This window comes from Larimichthys crocea, chromosome I (genome assembly GCF_000972845.2).
Source record: "Larimichthys crocea isolate SSNF chromosome I, L_crocea_2.0, whole genome shotgun sequence".
Taxonomy (NCBI): domain Eukaryota; kingdom Metazoa; phylum Chordata; class Actinopteri; family Sciaenidae; genus Larimichthys; species Larimichthys crocea.
In genome coordinates, this window is record NC_040011.1 from 25,513,788 (window position 1) to 25,538,604 (window position 24,817).

At 38.9% G+C, this 24,817-nt stretch overlaps 1 protein-coding gene across 2 annotated transcripts in view; it reads right to left on the minus strand.

Annotated features, from left to right (window-relative positions):
• Positions 1–2,658: 2,658 nt before the first annotated feature.
• Positions 2,659–24,817, minus strand: part of glra4a (glycine receptor, alpha 4a) — a 41,523-nt gene continuing 19,364 nt past the window's right edge. Inside the window, exons 2-9 of one of the 2 annotated variants that reach the window (XM_027283781.1) lie at positions 20,539–20,669; positions 18,771–18,838; positions 17,228–17,451; positions 15,441–15,523; positions 11,763–11,900; positions 11,329–11,543; positions 8,860–9,009; positions 2,659–3,609 (exon numbers count right to left, since the gene is read on the minus strand). In XM_027283781.1, coding sequence (XP_027139582.1) covers positions 3,307–3,609; positions 8,860–9,009; positions 11,329–11,543; positions 11,763–11,900; positions 15,441–15,523; positions 17,228–17,451; positions 18,771–18,838; positions 20,539–20,669 — 1,312 coding nt within the window. In that variant the 3' untranslated portion in view covers positions 2,659–3,306. Of the gene's footprint in view, positions 3,610–8,859; positions 9,010–11,328; positions 11,544–11,762; positions 11,901–15,440; positions 15,524–17,227; positions 17,452–18,770; positions 18,839–20,538; positions 22,060–24,817 lie in introns of those variants that run through there. The other variant, XM_019272019.2, reaches the window with a different exon arrangement.

The window sequence follows — 24,817 nt, forward strand, 5'->3', positions numbered from 1 at the left end:
AGGTCTTAGGCTGCTCGCTCAAAGCTCACACATCAGTTTTAGCTCTGGCACCATTGACATTCAGCTGAGATGAGGAGCGGGAAAACACGTTGATTACCCCCAAGGGAGACAGCAAGGGCATGTCTTAGACATAATGACCAACAGCTACATCAAATGTGAATTCTTTTCTCTCCTGCTCATTCTTATGTTCATTGCAATCTGATGACTTAAATGTATACATGTCACTCCTCAACAAAGCATCCCTTAGAGGAGGTCTTCAATTAAGCAGCTACACACAACACAATGTCAGGTGTTTAAAGCCTGTGAGACAACTAGTACTTAATATTCTCATTTGGGTTCATCCTTCCATGGATGGACCTTGTGACAAGAGACAGGTTGAGATGGGTGTATTTGTTTCAAAGCAATCACACTTATGGGATTTTGTGCATAATGAAAGTTAGTGCGTATATCCAGTCGGCCAAATGAAGATCCTATGTTATTGGAATCCATCAGTCTTCCCGCGTCCTCGAAAGAATAAATATTCTGAGGGGACGTGCCGTTTTCCAGAAAAGGTGATGAAGCGCAATGTGCCAGAAATCATGGGCCTCTTTTGTCTGTGTCAGTCAGGGTTTGTGGATTAGGAAAAGCTCCTTATTTTGCCACAAACATGCTCTTTTTGTCATCATGATTGAAACAATAACTTTACTGGGTTACAGTGAAAAGGAGAATAGTTGGTTAGGCTAAGTTACTGCTCGTGATATAAAAATGGGATATTTATTAAAGTGTTTAAAGCTTAAAAATGAAAAATGTAAGGTTGAAAAACTTTTTTTTTTTAAAAAGGATAGAACAAATTCTGGTTACAAGTTTTTTTGTTTACCAATTACTGGAAGATATGCTTTGAAACATTTTTCACAATTTTTTGACATTTCATAAATGTAGAAATAGACAAAGGATTAATCAATAAAGAAAACAATTGTTGGCTGTAGCCCTTATTTTGAGGCTTTGATCTGTTTTTATAAATGGTCAATAAATAATTTAATTTTTTTTTTTTTTTTTTTTTTTTTTTTTTTTTGGGTGGCCAGGCTTAAAAAAACTAGACAAAATACTTTGGCTTTATCATTTCTATTTGATAATAATGCAGTCATAATTATTTGTAATTCATGAATAAATGGTGATTTTAACATGTTTCAGACTTTACAATAAAATATCCAATCAGCTATGTTAAGTCATTAATTAAGCTGTTTTCCAGAAGATAAGCATCTTAGTGTCTTCATGAAGAACTAAAGATTTAATAAGAGTTAATAAGACAAAAAAAAGTGTCACGATGGAGGATAAATACCACCCAAAGGGATTTTTCAAAAGTCATCCCCAAAGTTTCTCCTGTTATGGGTTATAGCTGATCTGTGAAGCCTTAACAATTTATTTATTATTAGCATAGAATCCTTTACAAAGAGTGACCTATTAGAAAGTCACTTATTTTTTAGAGTCTGGCATGATTCATTTGAAAGCTGTGCCAGAGCCATTGTCATACTGATAAGTATGGGTTTTGAGTAAATTGTACGTTATGTTAAACTTGGCAAGTGGCTTTAAGAATGCCCAGGACAAAATCCAAGGATTTCTATTTTGGAGTTGTTTGATTTTAGAATAAGGATGAGGGAAAGCAGCAGCCAGTCTGCACTCACATTCAGTTTTTATTAATCTAGTTAAGCTGTCAGTATGCAGACTTCAGTAAATATGTCAAGCCACTCTTTCTTTGGCAAACCATAAGCTATCTGTGGGAATAAATCTGTTCCACTTGTTTATCTTTATTTATGCCCCAGAGATGTATGTGCCATCAACCCTTTAAAAATTCAGCAGAAGAGCCCTCTTATTTCAGCGTTTACTCGACTACAGTACAATAGGCTGTGATTGAAAAGAATAATTGGGAACACTGGATACATTTTAAAAATCTATATCAATATAACAACAGGGAGAGGATAAAATAGAAACAAAGACATGCTTGAAAACACGTATATACACACTTGTGTGCGCACACTCTTTTTCATTACCTGGGGAACCATACAACACAGGAGGTGATTAGGATTGCCGACTAAAGGACAGTAGGCTCCAGCTGCCTCTCTGAATTCATTGTCATTAGCAGTGGAACACCAAACCCTTTTCAAACTCATTAGTTGATAAAACAACCCTCTGATTTCCCATTAAAAAACCCATTCGTCCTCCCTCGCTGACGATGACCCCCCCACCTCTCCACTACAGCCCTACATTTCCACACCTTCAAAGCAACTCCTGAGACTGGGAGAGAAATGGTGGCTCTTGTGCAATTTTTTTCAAAGAAGTTTGGTCAGATTCCTGCCAGATTAATTATGTAAGTGTATTAGTGGTCTAAGAATTAGTCATGATGAAAGAAAAAAACTGATAACTGATTACTTATTTTGCATCTGCAGCGTTTATTCCCACCTTTGGTTTAAGGTTGTTTTTTTTTTTACCTTTCCTCTCTTGGGGATTCAGCACTGATTGGGTCTATTTAAGGAAAAGTAATTGTGTTTGATGCAATTGTTCTGTGACTGAATTCCTTATGCACTTGAAAAGCATTTCTGTGCATGGCCCCAGCATTTTTTCAAAGTAATCAACCCAAACTGTATCTTAAAGAGAAACAGGTCATTAATGGTTTCCTGGCAGAATAACAATTTATTTAAATTTTAGACAAAAGGAAATACATATTTGTGCTTTGTGCAATTTAATGAATAGCTTGTTAATATACACTTTATACACTTATATTTATATATATATTGAATTATCACCACCTATTGAATATTAATAAATATCAAACACCCATTCTCCCCCTCCCACACCCATTAGTACCTATCTGATAATCTAAAGGTGTAAAAAAAACTTTTTTTTTTAATTTTCAAAAACATTCATTCAAAGATGCGTAGTGTCAAAATTCAAGTCAGTATGTCTCATCCATCCAGGATCAACATCAACTTTTCTGAATTCTCATCATCTCAAACAAAGGTCATGAACCCACAAGTATCAGCAGTGTTTTGTCTCTCTTATAATCCGGATGAATCAAACCAAGACACAAACGAGAGGGCAATCACAAATAACACCAACCTAAATCCACGCAGATTAACCTTGTCTTTTGGCTTAATCACTCTTCGTCTGAGATCCTGAAGACTCACCTGAGCACTAAGTTTTAGCAACAGATTTAAGAGGCAGATATGCCTCTTGACTCATTTCCTCATTGTAATGTAGATCTGACAGGCAGTTTCGGTTCGAAGAAAAAAATAATTGAAATAGTAGCAACTGGAGTCGGCAGAGAGCCTTTTACAAATTTGCATGGATGTCCTCGTGTCGCAGCACTTTATAGGTGATCCAGTAGAAGATGTTGAATATGAGGAAGCTCAATGGAAAGACGGCTCTGGATATGGTGTCAATGCGTTTGGCCCGGTCCACAAAACGCTTGTGAAGTACTTCTCCGTCGTACATGGTAACTGGAGGTGGGGGGGCGAACACAGTGGCTGCTTCTACAGCGGTGCCATCTTTGGTCTGCAGGCACTGACCCAGTCCGTGACCCAGTCCATAACCCCGGAAGTAGAAACCACGGCTCTCCCTCACCAGTTCTTCTTCCTGTGGAGTCAAGCATAGGGAAAACAGATTGGCCTCTTGCTGTCAAAAAGAATTATTTATCATTTATGTTTCCTCTCATCTGGCTGATTCCCAAACACGTTTGGGGTGTAGCAGCACAAAAGGGCAGCAGAGTGCAAGAGAGTGAAAACATCATGGGCCTCTTGTGTTGCAATTATACACAGCAGGCAATATGAGGAAGGATGTCATCCCCTATCCATCCCCAGTAGCAGAGTGAGTGCACAGACAGAGGGGATGCTTAAATGTTAAATATCTTGTCTTCCTAACTCATTGATCCTTTATTTGACTGAGATTTGGGCAAGTTAGAATCTATGGCCCCGACCATGGCTTTGAAATATTTAACTGTGCTGTGTATTGATAAATCCATGGTGATGTCTGAGGTGCTGAAATAGCAGATGGATTTGTATTTGTGCCAATTTCTCTCGGTCCCAACCATCTGTCAGTTTTGTCTTGGATCTATAAGATTCTCCAATCTATATAGACTATATGACTTCTATACTATATCGCAGCCTATATACTCATATATACTATCATGGTAAAAGTGACAGCAGCAACCAAAGAGAGAAAGAGGACCATAGAGACACCATTCAGGAGCAGATCTGCTGCTGCAAATTTTTCTGTGAACTAGCTGCTCCCCTTTGTGATTCAAATATAATGATAACACACGAGTGGCACAAACCGGTACTAAAATGGGCTCTAGCCCCAGATAAACTTTCTTGAAACAATTAGGCCTTTTGAAGTTTGAGGGGCACAAGCTGGGGAATCGGAGGGCATCGTCATTAGGAGGAAGAAAGGAAATTCGAATTCTGAAAGTTAATCAAAAAATTAACCTCCATCTCTCCTTTTTCAGCTCTTTTCAAAGTTTCAGAATGATAGACCTTTCAAAATGCCTATTAATAAAAAGTCATGATCTCATCCCCACCCAAAAAAAACTTGCACTTGGCATTATGCTTTGATAAATGGTGGGGGACTTTTTTTTTCTTACAGTGAATGAGACACTGTTCCCGCCCTCTGAAGAGAATATTAATAGACATGCAGCTTAACTCTGACAGCCCTCTGACACTTTGAGAGATTCACTTTAGCAGGGGAAAGTGAAGATGTGGGATCTAAATTGGATGATTAGTAGGCAGTGTGAAGTGCCATGAAAGCCTCCCCACCCCCTCCTCTGTGTCTCTCTCAGTGACCCTGGCAGCTATCTGGTACTCTGCCGAACTTCACATTTCAGTGCTGGACAGACTTGGCAGTGAGACCTTACCAGCTGCTGTCAAAGGTCCAATGCTACTAATGTATTTTACACCTGTCTCCACCTGTCTCTTGCTGTTACATTTCTATTGCACACTAAATTAACTTAGTCCTTTAAAAACTTTCCCTACCTCTGATCTCTGACAGCTGCCCTTTGCTTGCACTATCACTGTTTAGCCAAAGACTAAGCTGCTGAATACAGTTCACTGTAAACTTTCTTTGCTCTCAGAGATGTCTTGTTGTGAGTAACTTTATGGTTGCTATAGTAACTATATGTTGCCCCAATGACAAATTGCACCATACAGCAGGGGTATAGGGAGTTGCTCCTCTAGCACAGCTTAATTATCTCTCCCACACCTTCCTAAACGATACAGTACATCATGTGCTAAAGTCTAATGGTGTGTTTCTCTAAAGATAATAGCTGCTCATCATCTGTGTTCTGTGCTCTCAGTAGCAACTACACAGTTTGTGATTTGTTGGCAAGATCAGTTCAGACTGTTCTGATTATCACATTGTGCACTGTGGAGAGTAAAGTTACTGTGGACGTGGTTGTTTTCAGGGCAGGAAGTGATCAGTGATATGATCAGCGATGATTCCAGTTGTCCTATCTAGCAGTGGTGGAAGAAGTAATCAGATATTTCACTTTAGCAAAAGTAGCAAGCCCACACTGCGAAGATACTCCACAACAAGTAAGTCTCGCATTAGAAACAAAAGTTCTATCATGACATTTTGCATATAGAGCAGGTTAAGCAATTCCTACCACGGGCAAGCACTTGGCCACAGTGGCAAGGAAAAAATTCCTTTTAAAAGGAGATCCCGGCTCATGGTGGGCAGCCATCCGGATGAGATTAGAAGATTGTTACCACTTTTGTATGTGTTCTGTAAATATGAAGCTACAGTCAGCAGCCGCTTAGCTTAGCATACAGCAGCTGTATCCACTGTGTTGATGCTAAGATAAGCTAACTGGCGGCTGGCTTTATCCTCATAATTACTGCACACATTACTGCAAAATGAGAGTGATCTTTCATTTCTCTAAGTTATAATTTTTGGTTTGATTATTTAAAAACAAAAAACAAAACTTGTCTGTTATTAAATGTCAACAGTCCTGGAACAAAACACATTAAAAAGTAGGATGAAAAGGAGAGAACAAGAGGAGGAAATGTATGTTGAATTTAAATTAGCTTTAAAAACAGATTACACATTGGGAAAGAATAAAGGGCATGTTAGCAGTGTTAGTATAAAGGGGCAGAAGGTCAGAAAGAGAAGGCTCTAGTGACTGGGTGAGATCAGCACAAAGTGGGTTTGGTTGTGGGTGAGATGCTAGGACATATCGAGGTTTGAAGACAAAGCTGCACGGCACAATCAATTCAGAGGACTGGGAGCATGGACAAAAACTGGGTTTGAAGGTCAGGGGGCAAACAGGGTTCAGGTTTTTACCCTGGCACAGGCGCTGCAGTGCTGATTCATATTCCTGTAGGTTGAGTTGTTACCAGGGATGTCAATCACTTTCCGCAATGACTCAACACTTCCAGGCTGACTGGCAAACCCCTCCATTGGAAAGGATGGTAGACAAATTGAAATACAGGTTATTGCTCTTTATTTCATCTTTTTTTTGTAAAAGACTTGGCTGTCTCTTGTAGAAGAAATTTATCAATGCTGAAATTCAAATTAGTTTTGGACATTTCGCTGTGAGCAAGAATTCCCCCCTGCTTCATTTAAATGAAAAACCTTCCTGTATCATGCCAAAAATATAGTGAGTAAAGATGCAGACTTCAGTCAAACAACAAACTTAAATGCAAAAAGCATTTATTCTCGGCTTTTAATTAAAGAGCCACTGTGAGTGTGATAATACAGGACATTATCTATGGCTTTTCATTTAAGGAACTGGCTTTGAAGACAAATAAAGACTCCCCAAGGAGCCAGTTGAAGTTATTTCTGTAAAGACTATGAATAGAAGCTCTATATTTCTTTTTTATGTTTGTGATTTGAAGGCTGTGTAGATATTAGCTATAGCTGCTTGGCTTAGAAAACCCCAGAGATGTCAGGCACAAAGCTGGCAAACTGCATTGATTAAAGCTGGTCAGTATGCGATTTGTACACTCCATCAGATTCACAACTTCTCTCTAGTCCAACACATCGGTTCATGCGTCAATACCTCTCCAATGGATAGTTTGCGACCTCAAACTCCTCAGTGGGAGTAATTGTGCAACTAATGTGGGCAGGGGAAGTCCTTTCCTCTACAGACCATCATTTTCTCTGTCCTGTATCGATGCAGGAGGGCAGACTGCCCAGTAAATCTGTTGGACTCTTCTCCCTTTTTCAGGGAACTTTGCCATGAGTCTGGGATGCTGCCCAGCCTGTGAGCTGTTTAATGGGATTTTCAAGATGTCCTGTCTGTTTCTCTTGAGACAAACCTCTCTGTGTCACAAAAGGTCTCTCACCTCTCTGTAAACACATTTATTTGTCAATTTACAAGCTGTTGGTCTTGATAATAGTCATCGAACATTTGGATCCAATTTAGGGGATGTGTTTGGATGATGAATGGTGCAAAGATAAAAAGGTTAAAAAAAATGTATATAGCCCAATATCACAGATTTGCCTCATGGGGTTTTGTCATATATCATGAGACCTTCTATGGATATGAAAAACAACTTCTCATGAGGAAAGAAAATGGAAGAAGACTAACAGAGGATGGATACCTCTTTCAGGGCCAACAAACATGAGATATATATACGAAATTACAGTACAGACATTATAGATGGACTGTAAACTATATGAGAAACATGGATCTGGAAGGACAAGTAACTTCCAGGTGCTGGCCTGGAAATGTTGCTGAAGGGTTAAATGGTGTTAATACATCATGTAATAATGCTTTATAGATTGGTAGGCATCAGTTAGACATTAAGAAGAACGGATTTTGGTGTTGATGGATTGTAAAAAATGTTTTTGAACACAATATCTATCTGTTAAAGAAATGGCTTTTTGTCATTCAGACATACAGTCTGTGACTTTCATGTTAATGTTTGTCACGGCTTCATTACAGCACATATGATCTGCACGCCGGCACAATATTTGGCACCTGGTGCACAAGAGAAAGCAGAGGGCAGAGAGAAAGAGAGAGAGAGCGAGCAGAAAATGTTATGACAGCGAGGAAGAATGTTCTTTCACAGGATTCTCGCTATGAGTGATTGGACCTACATCAGCTACATTTTCTGCCAAATATAGAGTCGTTTTAGTTATTTTACTTGACAGATTTTTTTTTCTGTGCTATTTTGTCTTTGCTCTTCCTTCTGGTTTAAAGAAGACAGGATTCAGGTGTTAAAAGGAGATGCCATGCACCAGTCAAGATTTTGCAATATTGGAATCAAAATCTGATGGCTTGTTTGTCACCAGACCACTGTCAATGAAATCTGAATATTGAAAGATTGCCTTATTGGAATGTAGTACTTACATTAGCCCGTAACAGTGTTTTAAGTGACCAGCCATCTAATTAGTGTTTGCTATCTGGCCTCAACTAATCGAAAGGGATATGTTATGTTATACAGCAGTGTCGAAAATCCTGTCAAAGTGTCTTGTGCTCCTCACAACAGGTCAGAATACAGAATTGTATCAGTGTTGCAGTGTGAAAGCAGAATTAGGGTATCACAGATAGGCTGGCAAATGTAGTGACGGAGGAAAAAGATCAAAAAGGTTCTTCACAGGTCAGTGCTCACCATGGAAACGTGCCGAACTGAAATGAGCAGATCTTCCTCATGTAATATGACAGCTGTAGCGTGTTTATGTTGTCAGTTCCTGAATATACAACGCCCCACAATAACAAGAGGCATGAGTCAATGGTATAGAGGCTGACAAGGATTGGAGAAAGAGAGCGTGTGTGCTCCTTGTGCTTGCTTTTTAGAATCTGCTGCAGTGTGTGTGACACAGTGTGTATGTTTAAGTGCATGTGTAACCATGCTTTAGCCTGTGTATGTGTGTGTGGTTTACACTTACTATTCTTTGCTGCCGCTGTTTTTTCCTCAGCCTGATGAACTCCTTGTGTTGCCTTGAGACAAAATTAACTGCTGCGTACTCCAGCAGGGCAGCAAACACAAACAGGAGACACACTGCCATCCAAATGTCAATGGCCTTCACGTAGGACACCTGGGGACAGATGAGATCAGAGTCATCATCAGCCAATCAATGAGGCTAATGGAGAGTCCGTGGGTTGCTCACATTCTACCCATTCCTCAGCTTCCTCTGGCATGTAATGACACACATCTTTGGGATGGCCAAGATTAAAAATGAGTCAGTGGGATGTGGGCAGTTGACACATAGCCATGAGACAGGTCACGGCTAAGACTCGAGGAGAGCCCTGCTGGGTCGTTCATGAGAGGAGATATGTCACAGCAAATCAGCTACGCCCACTGAGCAAGCATAGTGTGGAAACTTCACTCAATTGAGCAGCAGTTTGCTGACTGTTACAGATACATGCATAAAAGTGTGTGTGTGTGTGTTTATGTGAGTGTTCTGGGGTAGGCAGGAAATGACACATGAGTAGGGTACAAACTGGTACCTCTTGTGAATTAGAAACGCCTTAGCCATGTTTTAATCAACACTTTCACTGAATTATAGTCTCACACCTCAGCTTTCACACACCTCTTTGCACTGTGTTAACATGGATCACCTACTGACTAGGTTGTCTCATAATCTTTGAAGAATTTCAACCAAACAAAAATTCTAATTATTTACCCCTTCCTTCCATGGTTCTTCTTCTTTCTTCTTTCTTTTATAATTCAGCTATTACATCATGTGTTCAAGCAATAGGAGGACATGTTTTTTGAGGTTTTTCCAAGACAATACTGTATCCTATGAAGTATTTCTCCATGTATATACCAAAAAGGCAGACAAAATATTAGGAAAAATAGTTCCTATTTGTCGTCCTTTGGGGTTCAAGCCAAGCCATTTTGCCAAGCCAAGTTCCTTCATCTCCTTCTTTTGCCTGTAACCTGAGTCCTTAAAATTTTTATTAAATAATTCTATTTTTTCTATATAAATTTGATTCTTGTAAATATTTCTAATATATTATTAATAGCTACTATATTTGATATAGATATATATTCTATTTCTAATATATATATATATATATTATAAATAAATAAAACTGATTTTAAACTTTAAAGTGAAGTTTTTCACTTGTCAAATACTGGGTACATCCTCTTCAGGCCTCTGGAAATCATTTTTAAATGAAACAATCCAAGAGGGAATAACTCACATCCACACTAAAGCCAGAACCCACACCTCCCCATTGCCATTACTTAGGTGTACTTGAGCAAGGCACTTAACCCCTAATTGCTGCAGTGGAGCTGTTCAGTGGCAGATAAGAGTTGTGGTTGTACTGAGCAGCTTCCAGTTGTGAATCTGTGTAGTTGTTCTCAAGAACTCCCTGTTCACATTCACACGAGAGCCTGGCTCTCAGCGATTATTCCCTATTCAAATTGATTATAATTACATAAAAAATAAAAATAAAAACTCTTTCTCAGGGTAAAAATGCAGTCGAACGTTAACTGGTAACATAGCACCAGGCAGAAGTGCAGTTGCTATGGTTACCAACAATCTATACCTTGTGCACTGATTTAGAACGTCTGTTAAAGTGCTGGCTGGAGCTATCATCATGGTCTTTTAAAACACATTAATAACACCGGCCAGCCAATTAGAAAAAAAATAATTTACCATCATGATGGCGTAACGCAGTCTGTCTCGCCAGCTTTCTAACCTCCTCCCCCCCGGGTACTGTGTGCCCTGCCCTGTATGTCTTTCACATGCCAGTGTCCTCACCCCACCTGAACCTTGTCTGTCCTGTATCGAGACTCGAAATTTGTACCTCCCTCATGCGAAGTCAGCATTTATGACTAAATACACCATACTAGGCCGTCCCATTCCAAAGCAACTGTAAATGCCTCTTTTACCCAACTTTAGTAAAAGTAACTGGAGCCTGAGTAACAAAAAATGCATTGTGCGTGTCTTTTATTTCATGCAGCCTTTGGGTTGGCCTTGTCAGGAAATATCACATATGAAAGGTGATGGTATTTCGAAGTAATGTATCACTCTTTTGGGGGGATATGTCAGAGCAAAATGTCTTGAGACTTGAGCACCAATCCATCTACTAGATTTTTTCCCCCCTTTTTATTTAGTCACTGACCTTTTTGTCGAGCTGATTGTATTATGTAATGAATTTCCTCTCATACACACTCACTGATTGGAGGAAGAAGAGCATGTGATTAGTATAATATGTTATTTGGTTTCTATGACTAACATTTCAAGTTATAAGAAAACTTCAGGTTTGAAAAAAAATGTGAATTTTGTGGCCCTGACAGTAATTCTTTTCCTGCATTTCTGGCCTCCTATAGACAAGTTTACAAAGTAAACATCCGTTCTACTGCATGCAAACCATCATACACTTTAAGTCCTCTCTGGACCCACCTTGGGCAGTGAAGCTCTTGAACCAGAGCTCTGTGTGGTCATCGTCAGTACAGTGGTGATACCCAGACCCACTCTGGCTGGTGCAGCGTCCATGTTTATCCAGAAAGACACCCATGAGAGGATGACGATGAGGAGGGAAGGGATGTACATCTGGATCAAGTAGTAGCCCATTTGACGTTCCAGGTGGAACTTGACCTCAATGCAGGTAAATTTACCTGCAGATGCATAACATGGTACATTCAACTGCCTTGCATTTAAACACTGTGTTAGATGATTGCAGATGGTCCATAAAGATATAATTAAACAACAACAAATCTTTACAAGACCCAGGAGAAGAAGTCAGCTGAAGTTCTCAATTACAATTTGGATTTTCAGCATAGGATCCCTGGTTTCTTGACACCTTTTTTTATTTTTTAATGGAATTCATTTTGTACCTGTGTTGTAATGCTTAGTGCAGTAGCCCAAATCCTTCTCCTCTTTTAGCACAAACTGGGGGAGGGTGAGATCATCAGCCACCTGAACGGGGTTCTCAGACAGCCACTCAAAGATTAAGTCATTCATGGTGTAACCAACTGTGAAAAGAGAACACAGGAGACAGAGGATATTTAAATAAGGGAGAAACAGGTAAGAAATGGGGCACTTTAGCTTGAATAATATTGGATAAAATAGAATTCTCTTATTCTTCTTTCTGTAAATCTGCTTATAATTTCAGACACATTCTGATATATATTGGTAAGATGATGATGCATCTCATTATTTCATCATGGCATGTATTTTTACTATTTTATAATTTTTGAAATTCAAAAGACCAATTTGCCAGAAAGAGGGATAAAATGCTCTGTTGCTCATTATTTTTGCCCACACAGTCAAAAAACATGCAATATCTTAGACATATCAGTGATCATCAATTGATGATAAACTAGGGATGCATTTTACTTGCACTCATATTTCAGTAAATGCGGTACAAGTAGACATTAGAACACGACTGTGTATTGGTTACAGACTAATAAGGAGGAATGCATCAATTACTGGATATAACATTGTGTTGTGTAACATGTTTTGCTGCTAGAAGTATTACAGAGACAGCAATGTTTACCATTTATTGCAATGAAAACCAAATGCACCACTGCTCGAACTGTTTAAATATTCTTTTCTTGTTATCACTATTGCTCTGATCCTCAATCCCTTCCTCCTTCTTAACCTAATTTCTTTGCTACACCACAACTCTAACTAACTCTCTCTTGTTACCATGGTATAAAATCTGGATGAAAAACATCAGAAACCTTAATGAGACTCAGAGAGAGGGAGAGAGAGTGAGAGAGAGAGAAAGAGGAAGAGAGAGAGAGAATGAAACTCAGAAGATTGTGGTGATGTCGCTTTTGCCCATCTGTCCAGCTACCCTCTGCCGTCATGTTTGTCACAGTAAAGGTCAGCCGCCACAGCTACAGTCATGTCGTCGCGATTGCTTGAAGGTTACAGAATAAGCGGGGGACAAGGGGAGCATCTGCATATGAGAGTGGGAGATACTGTATGTGCTCATGCACACTAATTAGTGAGTGCAATTTTTCAAATGCACACTGTACCAACTGTAACATAATGGAATACATACTTATTTTTGGAAGTGAATATAGAGTCTAGTAAAGCACTTAGATACTCAGGATAAGTCAATAATTATTTTGCTTCCATACACGGCTGCTTTTTGATGGTTGCACTCCTCCTCACAGCTGCCTGATCAGAAGTATATTAAAAATGCATGCCACATGCAACAACACCGCAGAATTCCTTGCACATCTGAATAACCCTGATGTCTACTGGGACCCTTTAGGGCCTAAATTATAAAGACATCAATTATTCAAGATGTTATAGCCGATCCTCTGCCACACGCCTGGAAAAACTCCACTAAAACACATGTATCTTGTTCATGGGGAGAATTCACTGTCATTCACACATCCTGCTGCAGCAATAAGAGACATATCAACGCTTTCCCTAATGAAATGGTCTTCCTTCCTTCCGTCAGCTACAGCTAAGAAGCGCCAGACCATAATTGACATGGTGTACAAGGTGCAATAAAATAAATGAAATTCATCAGGCAGGAATGTCTGGAATACCTTAGCAAGGTAGAGTAATGACTGTTAGTCATGTGCCATCTTCTTTTTCATGTTAAAAAGCGCTTCACCTAATGAAAGCTATCGTAATCCATCTACAGTTATGCTTTATATTTGCTGTCTTAGTCTTTGCACTTACAGTGTAAGTTACAAAGTAGATTTGAGGTTACTGGACACTAATGGCTCAAGGCAAAGCACAGTGGTATAAGCTGCATATATGGGGCTTTGATGTGTCAGAGTAAGGCAGAATCTTCTGGTTGGTTCTATTTATATATCTATATAAGCCCGTGGCATGAAAGGCCAGAAAAGAAGATTGGCCTTGGCTCTCTCAAACCCCAAAGATAACTCTTCTCTTTTTTCCCCCTATCATCCACCCCTTCTCTCTCTCCCACTTTCTCATGTTGAACAGACAGTGTTTCCACAGCTTCAGTAGTGGCAGTAAAACCTATGATGTCCCCTTAACATCGAGTTCTAGCCAAGGTGATCACACCCTTGGGTGTTGTACTAGCACTTGTCAACACAAGGCCAAGTATCCTCACCAGCCCTTTAATCAGAAATGATTACATCTCCTCTAATGGCAGTGTGATGTGATACACTTACCCAAACACAAACACACACACACACACACACACACACACACACACACACACTGCTGCTTTAAGCAGTCTGTTTCTCCTCTAACATACACTCTCAAAGGGTAAAACAACTTTATTGTTGTTTTTATGCTCGCTGACGTACATTCTGCACTAAATTTATTGAATTTTTTTTATTTATCTGTTCGTCCCTGATTTAATTTGTAGAAATAAATCATGCTGCCACCTGTACAAAGAGGGAGTAACCAGGTCTATCCAAACCAATACCTCTTGTTCTTATTGAATCAGATAAGGACATAGGAAGAGATACCAGCACTCAGCTTGACTACTTTATTTGTGAAAAATGCTTCTGAAAAGGTGCAGTACGAGTGATCCATGTTTACTCCCTTTTGCTGGACTTAAATTCTTTTGTCCCTATGATGTGAAATTAGGTCACCTCTAGGCACATGGGGTGGGTCACATATAATAAAAGGGACACGAAATTAAAGTTCTATTATTTATATGCTAGAAATTGGTTTCATGAGGGAAGATGCTATCTTTGCTAAAGGCAAGGGGAGACTGACGGGAGAGAAACGCAGGCTATTTTAAAAAGGTTTCAAATGCCTTGATCTTTTCAGTTTTAATAAATGAAGGTACAGCATATGTGAGAGAGTGAAAATGGTACATTTCTAAGCCTGACCACTCTCCTTTGTTGCTTTTACCTGTTGCTTTTCATTCTATGCAGATTACAATGAACACTGAGATTTACCATTCAGAATTCTTGGTCATGGTCATTTCACACACCGATTCATAAAAACTTTCTCATTTATAGCTAGCAACCATTGGTAGATAATATTAGCTTCATGAGTTTGTTGAAAACAGTCTCTGGTTGACCTAATGTTTATAGCTTAATTTAACTTAACATTGGAATATAAAAGCCTTTAAAGGTTTAAAGACTAACCCATGTGTTAGCCTAAACTCTGATCTGGTAACATCCATAACTGACTTCCAAATTGAGGAAATACGAGTGGACGTGCTTGTCAGGAATGGGGGCTTTATTGTTAGTGTAGTCTGTTACCGCTATGTCTGTTTACTGTACCTAAACTATCAGACAGTTGCCATTTGGGGGGTTAGCAAATGGTCACTTGTGCTTTTTTTCCCTCCGTAAGTGCATGGATTGGTGATAAGATTAATAGTAGCTATTAGATTCCAAATATCCTTAATAAATAAGATAAAGCATCCACTTTTCACATGGACCTTGTGGACAGGACCCTGATAGTGAGACAAATATAGTTATGATCCACTTCATATCTCTTGGAATGTAGCAAGGTTAGACACTTCACAAGCCAGGCAAAATGAAAAAATCTGGGAGAGGGTGGAGATAAAAAGGGGTAAAGTGAGACAAAAGGAAGAGGCAGAAGAGAAAAAGACTCACAGCTTTCAAGCTGCATGGTACAGGTCTGAATGTCCATTGGGAAATTCTTCAAGTCCATAGGGCAGGACAGGGTAAGAGTCAGCCTGAGATGGAAAAACAGATCGGAAAAGAGGAGAGGAGTGATAGGGGGTGTCAAAAAGCACGAAAGGGCTCAAGGAAAGAACACCAGAACACAAAGAGAACTGAAAGGTTAACAGATTGAAAAAACAGTGAAATAAATCTGTGACTAGCTGCTTTGTTTTGCAAATTATAAACATGAGGACTGTATGTGTACAATGTAATGTGACTGGAAAGAAAAAAACTGGGGGGAAAAAATAAACAGCCTCCATTTAACAGTAGATTGGAAAACATATTGAGTTACTCTGCAATTTGATTACTCGTCACACCACAGTAATGGCAAAGTAATTGGTGCAGGCATCCCTACTTTTATTTGCTGTGGTGTTGATGCATTAAGCCTTCAAGAATCCTCAAAGACGAGAGAGGGAGCTATTTGGGAGTCTGTCTGGAGGAAAGCTGTGTAATTACCTGCTGTAATGCATTGCCCTGAGGTGAGACAAGAGGCACCAGCAGTATACACACAGGCACCGATTTGCTATTGTGTTATGATGACACAATATCGTTCTTACCAGCTGAAGATCAAACATCCAAGTGATTGACTCTCCTAACATTGCCTAAATTGTGTCAGGTATTTAGAGCAGACAAGATGTTTGATCCATAATTACAAAACATAGTTGGTAAACAAATCCAGAGGACTCAGTAAATCAGTGGAAATGAGGTGGTGATTATCTGTATTTGCAATACCATGAATACAACAGAGGAGTCTCTCCATTATCCAGAAATTGTTCCCACTTTCAGTAAAGCAAACGGAAAGATCAAGGTCAAATCTTACTAAGTATCTAAAAATGTGCTTGAAAAAATAATTACAATCAAAACTTTAGTTTAAAACAATATATCAGTGGGGATAAATTAGTGTTTTATAGGCAGAATGATGTGTTTACACCTGAAACAATATGTTTCATCCCTGAAATGTGCAACAAAAATGTTGCACACCTTTAATCTACATTTGTTTACATTTGCAAGATTAAGCAGTTTTAACATAGAACAAATGTGACATGCACGCAGAGAACAATAACGTATTTGTCTCCTCCTAGGTTATGGTTTAATAAGCCATCTGCAAATTTATTCTCCAGTGTGAAAGTCTTATTAAGCAAACAGACACTTCGTGCTTTATTTTTTTCATCCCTGCAATACCTGTTCATTATTTCTGTGACCTGTGCTGCACCTAAGTGGGCGGAAAGGTATGGTAGGGGTGTGTGATTGGAATTCTGCTGCAATTGTGGTCAAGAGGTCATGTATGAGTTGGATTTGTTTGCCATCTGCCTGCTTGGACCAGACCAACTTTACTTTATTTAGCAGAAATTCAACCAAATAGTAATCCGAAATCACGCAAACTGATTTTATGTGGTCATTTCTTTCATGTCAGTCATATGAAGACATAGCACAAAATGACAATTTGTATTTCCAATCAGCTTCTAATTAAAATGCAGTCATTTTCAATCAAAGTGAATTTTTAAGTCATTTTTAAATATACAAAAATGTATATTGTCTCTAAATGAACCTTTTTACCAGTAGCCTCTCAAAATAACACAACAATCTGATTATATGAAAGAGAGATTTTACACATCATACAGCTACATCTGGATTAAGCTCCTGTCATTCTTCAACTGGCCATAGCAGTACCCAATAACTCCAGTCTTTAAGGTTTAGTCAATATTATCTTTAGTTACCTGATGCTGTACAGAACACTGCCATCTTGGAAAATCCGTAGCAGCTTGTTATCAGTGGTGACTTCGTGGAAATTGGCTCCTTTCTCGTTTGCAAAGAATAAATCGGGTTTCCAGATAGAATCCAACATGGATGGATCCAGATCAAGGGAGTCATCTGGGTATTCGCTGTACGCCAGGCGAGGGTCATTCCATTTTTGCCGTAGAAATACATTGAGCCTGTAGTCCTGTAGGAGAATCCAGGATAGTTAATGGAAAATATATTATCAGTGTAGGGTATAGTATAGACAGAGAGCTTGGAAGTGGACCAATCTGCAGTAGTGACCTGAGAAGATCTATTACTGGTCACTATTGGAGTCTGTTCAAACTGATAATGAATTTAAAGGGATAGTTCAGGTTTTTGAAATAAGGTTTTATAAGATACTTATGCATAGTCAGCGTGTTGCCTGCAGTAGACAGCAGTCAAAATGGATTATAGATTATATAGCATGGATTATATCAGCATGTATTTCTTTTTATTTTTTTCTTTAGCTAGCAGCGTCATGATGTCGAGTGTGGGGTCGGTGTTCACAGTGAAGAACTGGTGAAATTGAAATTTCTAAATGGTGTCTTTTAAAAATATTTCTGTAAATATAAGTAATGTCACCCAATCAAAATGATAGGTGTGAGCACTGGAGTTACAAAAGATGACCCATATTTGTAGTATAACCTCAGGGATTTAGTAAAGGTATCACTCTTCTCAATATCTCTGCTTCAGCATATTCATTTTCCAAAAGTAACTGATTGAATAAAATGGTGTACTCTGTGTAAACAGCGGGTTGGCAATGTAAGCCAGGCCAAGGACAAGTACTGAACACAATCACAACAGCTGTAGCCAGCAAACATGGGTAATTAAATAAAAATTTTAATCTGTGCAATTTATTCTGAATTCATTTTTGGGCGCTGTCGATTTCCTGTGCTTGTTCGCTTCATTTATAACAATAAATAAGCTCCACCAGTGTAGACAATGACATCACTAGTGTTAGTCGTTCTGAGGGATGACCTGACTCGAGGTCTGCCCTTCTGGGCCTCACTCAGACACCTTTAAACAGTTCACTACTGTATTGTGATGACCCAGCAGCTGTAAAGATGCAAATGTGGACTTGAGGACAGACATTTCTCCCTGAACCCCTTTGTCCTCTCTCTCTCTCATCCCCATTTTCATCTACTTTCTCAATTTTTCATTTTAATTGCAGAGTGGACAGTTCATTATCAGCATGTCAGTGACCCATTGGTCTCTGAAGGTTGCACTGTTATGCTCCAGGAAACACAGAAATGAGGGGACTGCTTTGGCAGTGGGTGGATTAGAAGTTGGTAGGAAAGAAAGGCGGAGTGGAGTGTTTCAAGATTTCTGTGTAAATCATGCAGAGATGCAACTAAGCTGTACTCTATAATGTCTAAAAGCAAACTATAGTGAGATCTCTACACATTGTAATAATGATGTTGTTTTGAAGTTAATACATTGGCCTCTGACACACATTTGAAACATCTGAAAAGCTTTTCTTACCATTGTAGTTTCTGTGATAGACCCAAAGCTGTTGATGAAAATATTACAGGTGACATTCACAGGTGGGCCTGAGGGTGAAAAAACAGAGAATTGACACTTTAGATGAGATTCATGAGATCTCACTTCTCACATGTTAAAAATACCAACTATACTAAGAGATATACACATGTCTCATGTGGCCTTCTTAAGATTTACATCAGCTCACACAGCCATTGTATTGTTGCTACAAGACTGTTAAAGGCACAAGGAGAAAATGTATTTTTTCAGGCCTGTCACTTCAACTGTAATTACAGCAAAAAGAAAAAGTTTTTTAAAATTTTTTTAAAAATATAGGCAAATGACAAAAGCTGGCATTGTTAAAACTAAGAGCATGTAAAGCAAAAGAAATGTGTCTGCACACATTTTGGTGTTTGAGGAAATCGCCAGTGTGCAACCCTGACTTTTGAAATCAGGTTTATGTTCCTATACATTTCAAAAAGCAAATACATTGAGAAGTGAGAAATGTCCCCTGAATTATGTTTTTAACAAGACAATGAATCATTTCTGCAAACGTATTTGCAAAATTTTAATGACAATATATTTCATTTTTTTCCCATACAATATTCTGGAAGTAGCTCTCACAATACAACATGCTCAATAGCAAACACAGCAAGAACAATGTTTTTAATGATTCTGTTTAGCCATTTAAAGGTTAGGGAAGATTGTGGTCTTGGTTTAATATTGAAAAAGTAAATAGTAACATGAAGTACAACATAGGGTGTGTGTACCTATTTACCTTTAATACAAGTGTGTAAAACACACACCCAAGAAGTTTATTCAAAGTTATTTTTGATTTGTCCATTGGACACGGAAATAAGTAAAATACTTAATTGTTGTTCAGTTCCAAAATACATGTGACTAAACATTTTGTGCATTTGTAGATCCACAGTAATCTGTAAATTGTAATGAAAGCAGACTGACTCAATGTGGGAAAACTGCTGAAATTGCACTTGTTTTTCTTAAGACATCCCAGGCTGTTCATCATCTGTTTTGTAAATGGATGGTTCATTAATTGTGAAAGTACTTATACTTCTTTCCACTAAAAGAAAGGGGACAGTTTGGAGGAGTTGTTATTTATAGGTTATTACGCAATGGTTTTACCAGACTTGAGACCAAATTGAGCTGTATGTCGCCCATCAGCTAAAATGTGTTTGACACCCCCGACTCAACATGTTTTCCTAAACTTAACCAAAGTGCTTCTGTTGCCTACAAACTGTGAAGCGAAAGATACTGTGCGAGGTGAAAGGGACAGGTGCATGCCGCTGTTCTACAAACAACAGGAAATTAGTTTTTGTAGTTTGGCTCATTGATTTTGCACGCTTATCAACATGGTCAGCATTTGGTGGAGCAGCAGCAGCAGCAGTTGTGACACACAGCTCATGGAGGCAATTATGGTACTTTAAATATAAACGCAGAGACATGATACAGATAATTATGGATTCAGTCTGACTTGCATTTTCCGAGGATATCATTATCTTTGATATCCATTGTGCATCAATGTCTGTAAACCTGCTTAGAGGAAAAAAAGACTCCTTTTATAACTCCAGAACGTTCCTGGACTTCCAATGTTAAAGTCCATCAGAAATCATACTAGACATTCTGACAGAACAACACTGTTTTACTTTCACAGCACACATACACTGGTCTTTGTTTTGTTTTCGAGTGTTTGTCTTTTCTACTGGATTTTCTTGAGGGCTACTGTGATGGTCTGCCTTGGCACACGCTGTACCTTTGAAGTTGGGTCTGATGCGGGCATCATATCCTGACGTCTTCCCCATGAGCTTGTCCAGGAAGTCAGAAGGCGACAGCTGCGGTCCTGCCCTGCCGGGGGGCTTTATCTCCTCCTTACAGGAGCTCAGTCTGATATTACCCAGGGAGGGAGGAAGAGTGGAAACAAATACAAAGAGAAAGAAAAGAGAGAAGATTTGGGAAACAGCAGAGCAGGAGTGTGGGTATGTATGAGAGGTAGCAGTGGGGGTGGCTGGAAAAAAAAAGATAATGAGAATCCAACAGAATGAGAAGCCAACAGCTATAACCAAGTCAGTCATCAGCAAAAAATACCCAGCGGTGGATGGGGAAATGAAGGTGAAAAATGATGATTGAACGACTTGCCTCAGCTGGCAAGTAAAAGCTTATCTATTTCACATCATGTCTGAGACTTATTGTGGTTGTTAGTCTGGTTTGCCTCTCTGTAGTTAGGACCTAAGAGGTAAAGTTGTCCCTCTCCTGTGCTTCCCATTGCTCATGGCTTAGCAGGGGTAAGGCTTGACAGATTGATAGCTCAATTGTAATGCTATGAATGTCACACCGGGGAGAGGAAAGAGTTGATACAAGCACCAGTGAGGCTCAGCCAGCCATTTGCAGGAATAACCAACAGACCCTAGTGAAAGTAAAGAGAGGGATGGAGACAGAGAAAATCGTGTAGAGAAAACTAAGAGAGAAACAAGGAAAGCACACTTTACATCAGGAAAGCCTGGTTCATGATGGATTGGATTCCCTACTGGTCCCTGCTTTAGCACAGATGATTACACCCCATGCTTTTAATACAATTGTTAACAGTTCATGATCTGTCATGATCCGAAACTCTGGAGTACAGATGGTGGGTTCAATCCGCTCTGAGGCACAGCTTTGCTGATGCCCTGTGTTCTCATGGGTGTGTGTAGCCCGTCACTGATCCACCAATCATACAGCCTCTTAGCTGTATTTAGAGTCACATAAACTGCATTGTCAGGAGGTTACAGATCGAGGACTCTGTGGAGGATATTTTGGGGGTTTTAGAGTAATGCTGCGCTCATCCTCAGAGATCTTCTACTTGTAATAGTGAGGCAACAATTAGGAACTGTTTGGAAATTAAGCTACAGTGATGACTATCATTTTGACAACCTCACTGTGTTATAATTATGATTCTATGGTAAAATATGCTATTGGATATTACAGTAAAATATACCAAGATTGGGTATAGGGGCCCAACAGCTAATTGCACAATATTAGCCCCAGGTGAACTGGCAATGCCTTGGGATATAATCAGTGGTTCTGCTCCTACTGTCTGAGCCAAGTCCTCAGCTTCCCTGTGCCGTTCCTCAAGTTGAGTTTTTCTACACATGATATTTTAGCAACAGTACTTTTTAGAAGGGTTTACTCAAAAGATAATTTTGGCTGCTCTTTATTTGCTCTCACACAGATTGCTTACTGACACGTCCAAATTTAAAGTGTCCTTGCTCACTGGTGATTTGTCAAGCACATTGTCAATTCTCAATGCTCTGAATTGACAGTGTCCATCCTTCGATGTCTGAATATGAATTAATACAGCCATCTGTATAAATCAATAAGGAGTAAGTTTTAAGTGTTGTGATGCAAGATACATCAAGACCACTTCTAATTTGTTAAGGTCGCTCAATTTTTAGTGTCTCCTAATGATTTCTCATTATTTTTTTTCTGATGTTCCGCCACTATCGATGAGTTTGGGTTAGACACCAAAACTATTTGGTTAATAACAACCTATGTTTTATTTCCCTCTGGATTTAATTTTGCATGTAGCCATACACAGTTATGGTGGTTCTGATTGCATACACTGTCAATGATAGGTGATACAGCTAAAACATTCAACTCAAAAGCTGTATGTCTACACTTGCTCACATTACACCTAACTTACACAAGGAGAGGAAAACGCAGAAGTGAAGTCCATGGTTTTAAGATCAGTCAGTACTGTTTGTGGCAAATAAAGACAGATTGCACTGTCACATTTACTTTGTTACACTCAGATTTTTTTTAACGCTTTAATAGTAGCTATCAAAGGCTAATGTGCTGCTTCACTGTTGGGATAATTGTTATACATTTTACTTTTTTTTTCTTTTACTCATGTACAGAGGTGTAAACTATGAATCATTTTGCTGATTCCATCACTGACATATTTGTTCACTTTTTCCTGAGCTACGACGCATTGGCACTTCAGCACATACTGGAGTAGGTAAACACATCGCCGTTCATACCGCCACAATGTTAAGTGCTGATTCTGACTGGCTCCAGATCTGTAGTATGATCAGTCTGTTTCTGGTTGTTTCTGGTTCATTACTAAAGTAGACCTATACTTCCACTGTTATAATGTTAATAACACATCAACTGGTGATTTGCAGTGGAATTATCCCATGAAGATTGCTTCTGTATCATAGAATGCAGTGGCCTTTAAATAAGCTTCTAATAAGGAAGTAATGTACTGAGCTGAGCTGAAACGATTTGTTCAGTGAGCCTTTGAGACTCATTATTGTCAGTTCAGTGTGAATCGGCAGTTTACTTTTGTGAATCCAGTTTTCTTATTGCTGTACTCATTCATTTACAGTAGGCTACCTTTGGTCTAATTCTTTAGTATCTCATATTTTTCTGATTTGAAACCACAACATGGAATATTTTGGTTTTTAAAGGTAAATTACCAAGTTTCAGTGTTAACCATCCAAATTTTTTTCAGGATCGCTGGAGCCATAGTCATAGCCATAGTCTTTCTTGCATTATAAAGCTCAACTCTCATTGTTTCCCTGACTCCACTCTAATGCTTCTGGCTAAAGTCCACTCTGTAGTGTTGCTGATTTTACAGTATATTGGTAGAGCTTTCATCATTTTCTCTCTCTCTCTCTTTCACACACACAAACACACACACACACATAAACAGGATATACACAGGTACACAGGGAGATTGATTTATGGAGAGACTTGCAGGAAACCATTGATAATAAACTGTCTGTCTTGGGTTGTGCTTGTTTTACGGATCTAAACAAAACAATAAAATATCCCGTTAGGTCTCGAGTAATTTTGTCTGACAGGTGGTCACAAGCTTTTCAGAGAAATGATTGTGTCAATGAACTCTGTAGTTTTCAACAAATATTGATAGAAGAAGAATGGCTCTATATAATTGAATGTTCTTGCAGAGATTTGTAAACGCATTCTGACACAGCCAGCTAATCAAAAAGGGGTTAGCTAAATGTAGGAAGTCTAGCACATAAGACAAGGTTCATTTCTTACTTAAGTCAAACCCATTACCAACACATTCCAACACAATTCCTGTCAAGTGCAGCCTGGATTTGTGGGGCTGTGTGTGCATTGTATTGATGCCAATAAACAGTGTTGATATTCTTCAGCTGTAAAAAGTCCTGTCATTTCTATGACGCTTCTTAAAGTTGTTTTATTTACGATATTTTCCAAGAGTAATTGCAGTTGCAGACACAAATGTATGTTATTATCTGATACATCCAAGTATACATATCAGAGGTTTTTATTTTTCAGAAATTCAGCATTTCTTATTGGAACAAGAACTATTTTTCTTCAATTCACTTCAGAGAATAATTAAAGTTTATGTAAACTCTTTTGTGGTGAGGTTTACAGCTGAACTTCTCACCCTGAGCTGTGGATCTCTGCTTTCCCTCAGGGCCTACATCACCTCTTCACCATCCTTCATGCATTTCTAATTGGACTCCTTACTGTGTATGGTCTCAGTACTTTAATAATATATCTTGGGGAGGCTAAACGAAGAAACAGCTCAAGACTGTTTACAATGTTAGAAAAGCAAGTTAAAAAATGGATGCCTACCAAAAATAAATGTTTTTATTGGCAAATATACTGTTGAGGTTAATGTACTGTACAACAGTCATTTAGTCAAAGACTATATATACTGTTTCCAGTGACTATCAAACTAGAGCTGCAAGTGGCTCCTCAGAACCCTTCAAAGCTAAATTATGTGGTTCTTTGTCTGAACGATTCAATTATTAAGATGGTCTTTTGCTGACATTTAATGAGCCTGACCTTTTGCTTCCCTCTACATCCCTTTCATTTGAGCATCCGTGCCAAACTGCTGTCGAGAATACGTAACAACTCTTTTCTTCCCTTATAAAGGTTTGGCTGCTGTTCTTTTGTTAGTAAGTGACTTTGACGTTGAAAGCAAAGATGAATCAAAACTGAAATGTAGTTATACAAACGTGTAATTCAAACAGCTGCTTAGAAATGATTTAGTCTCGTCAGAA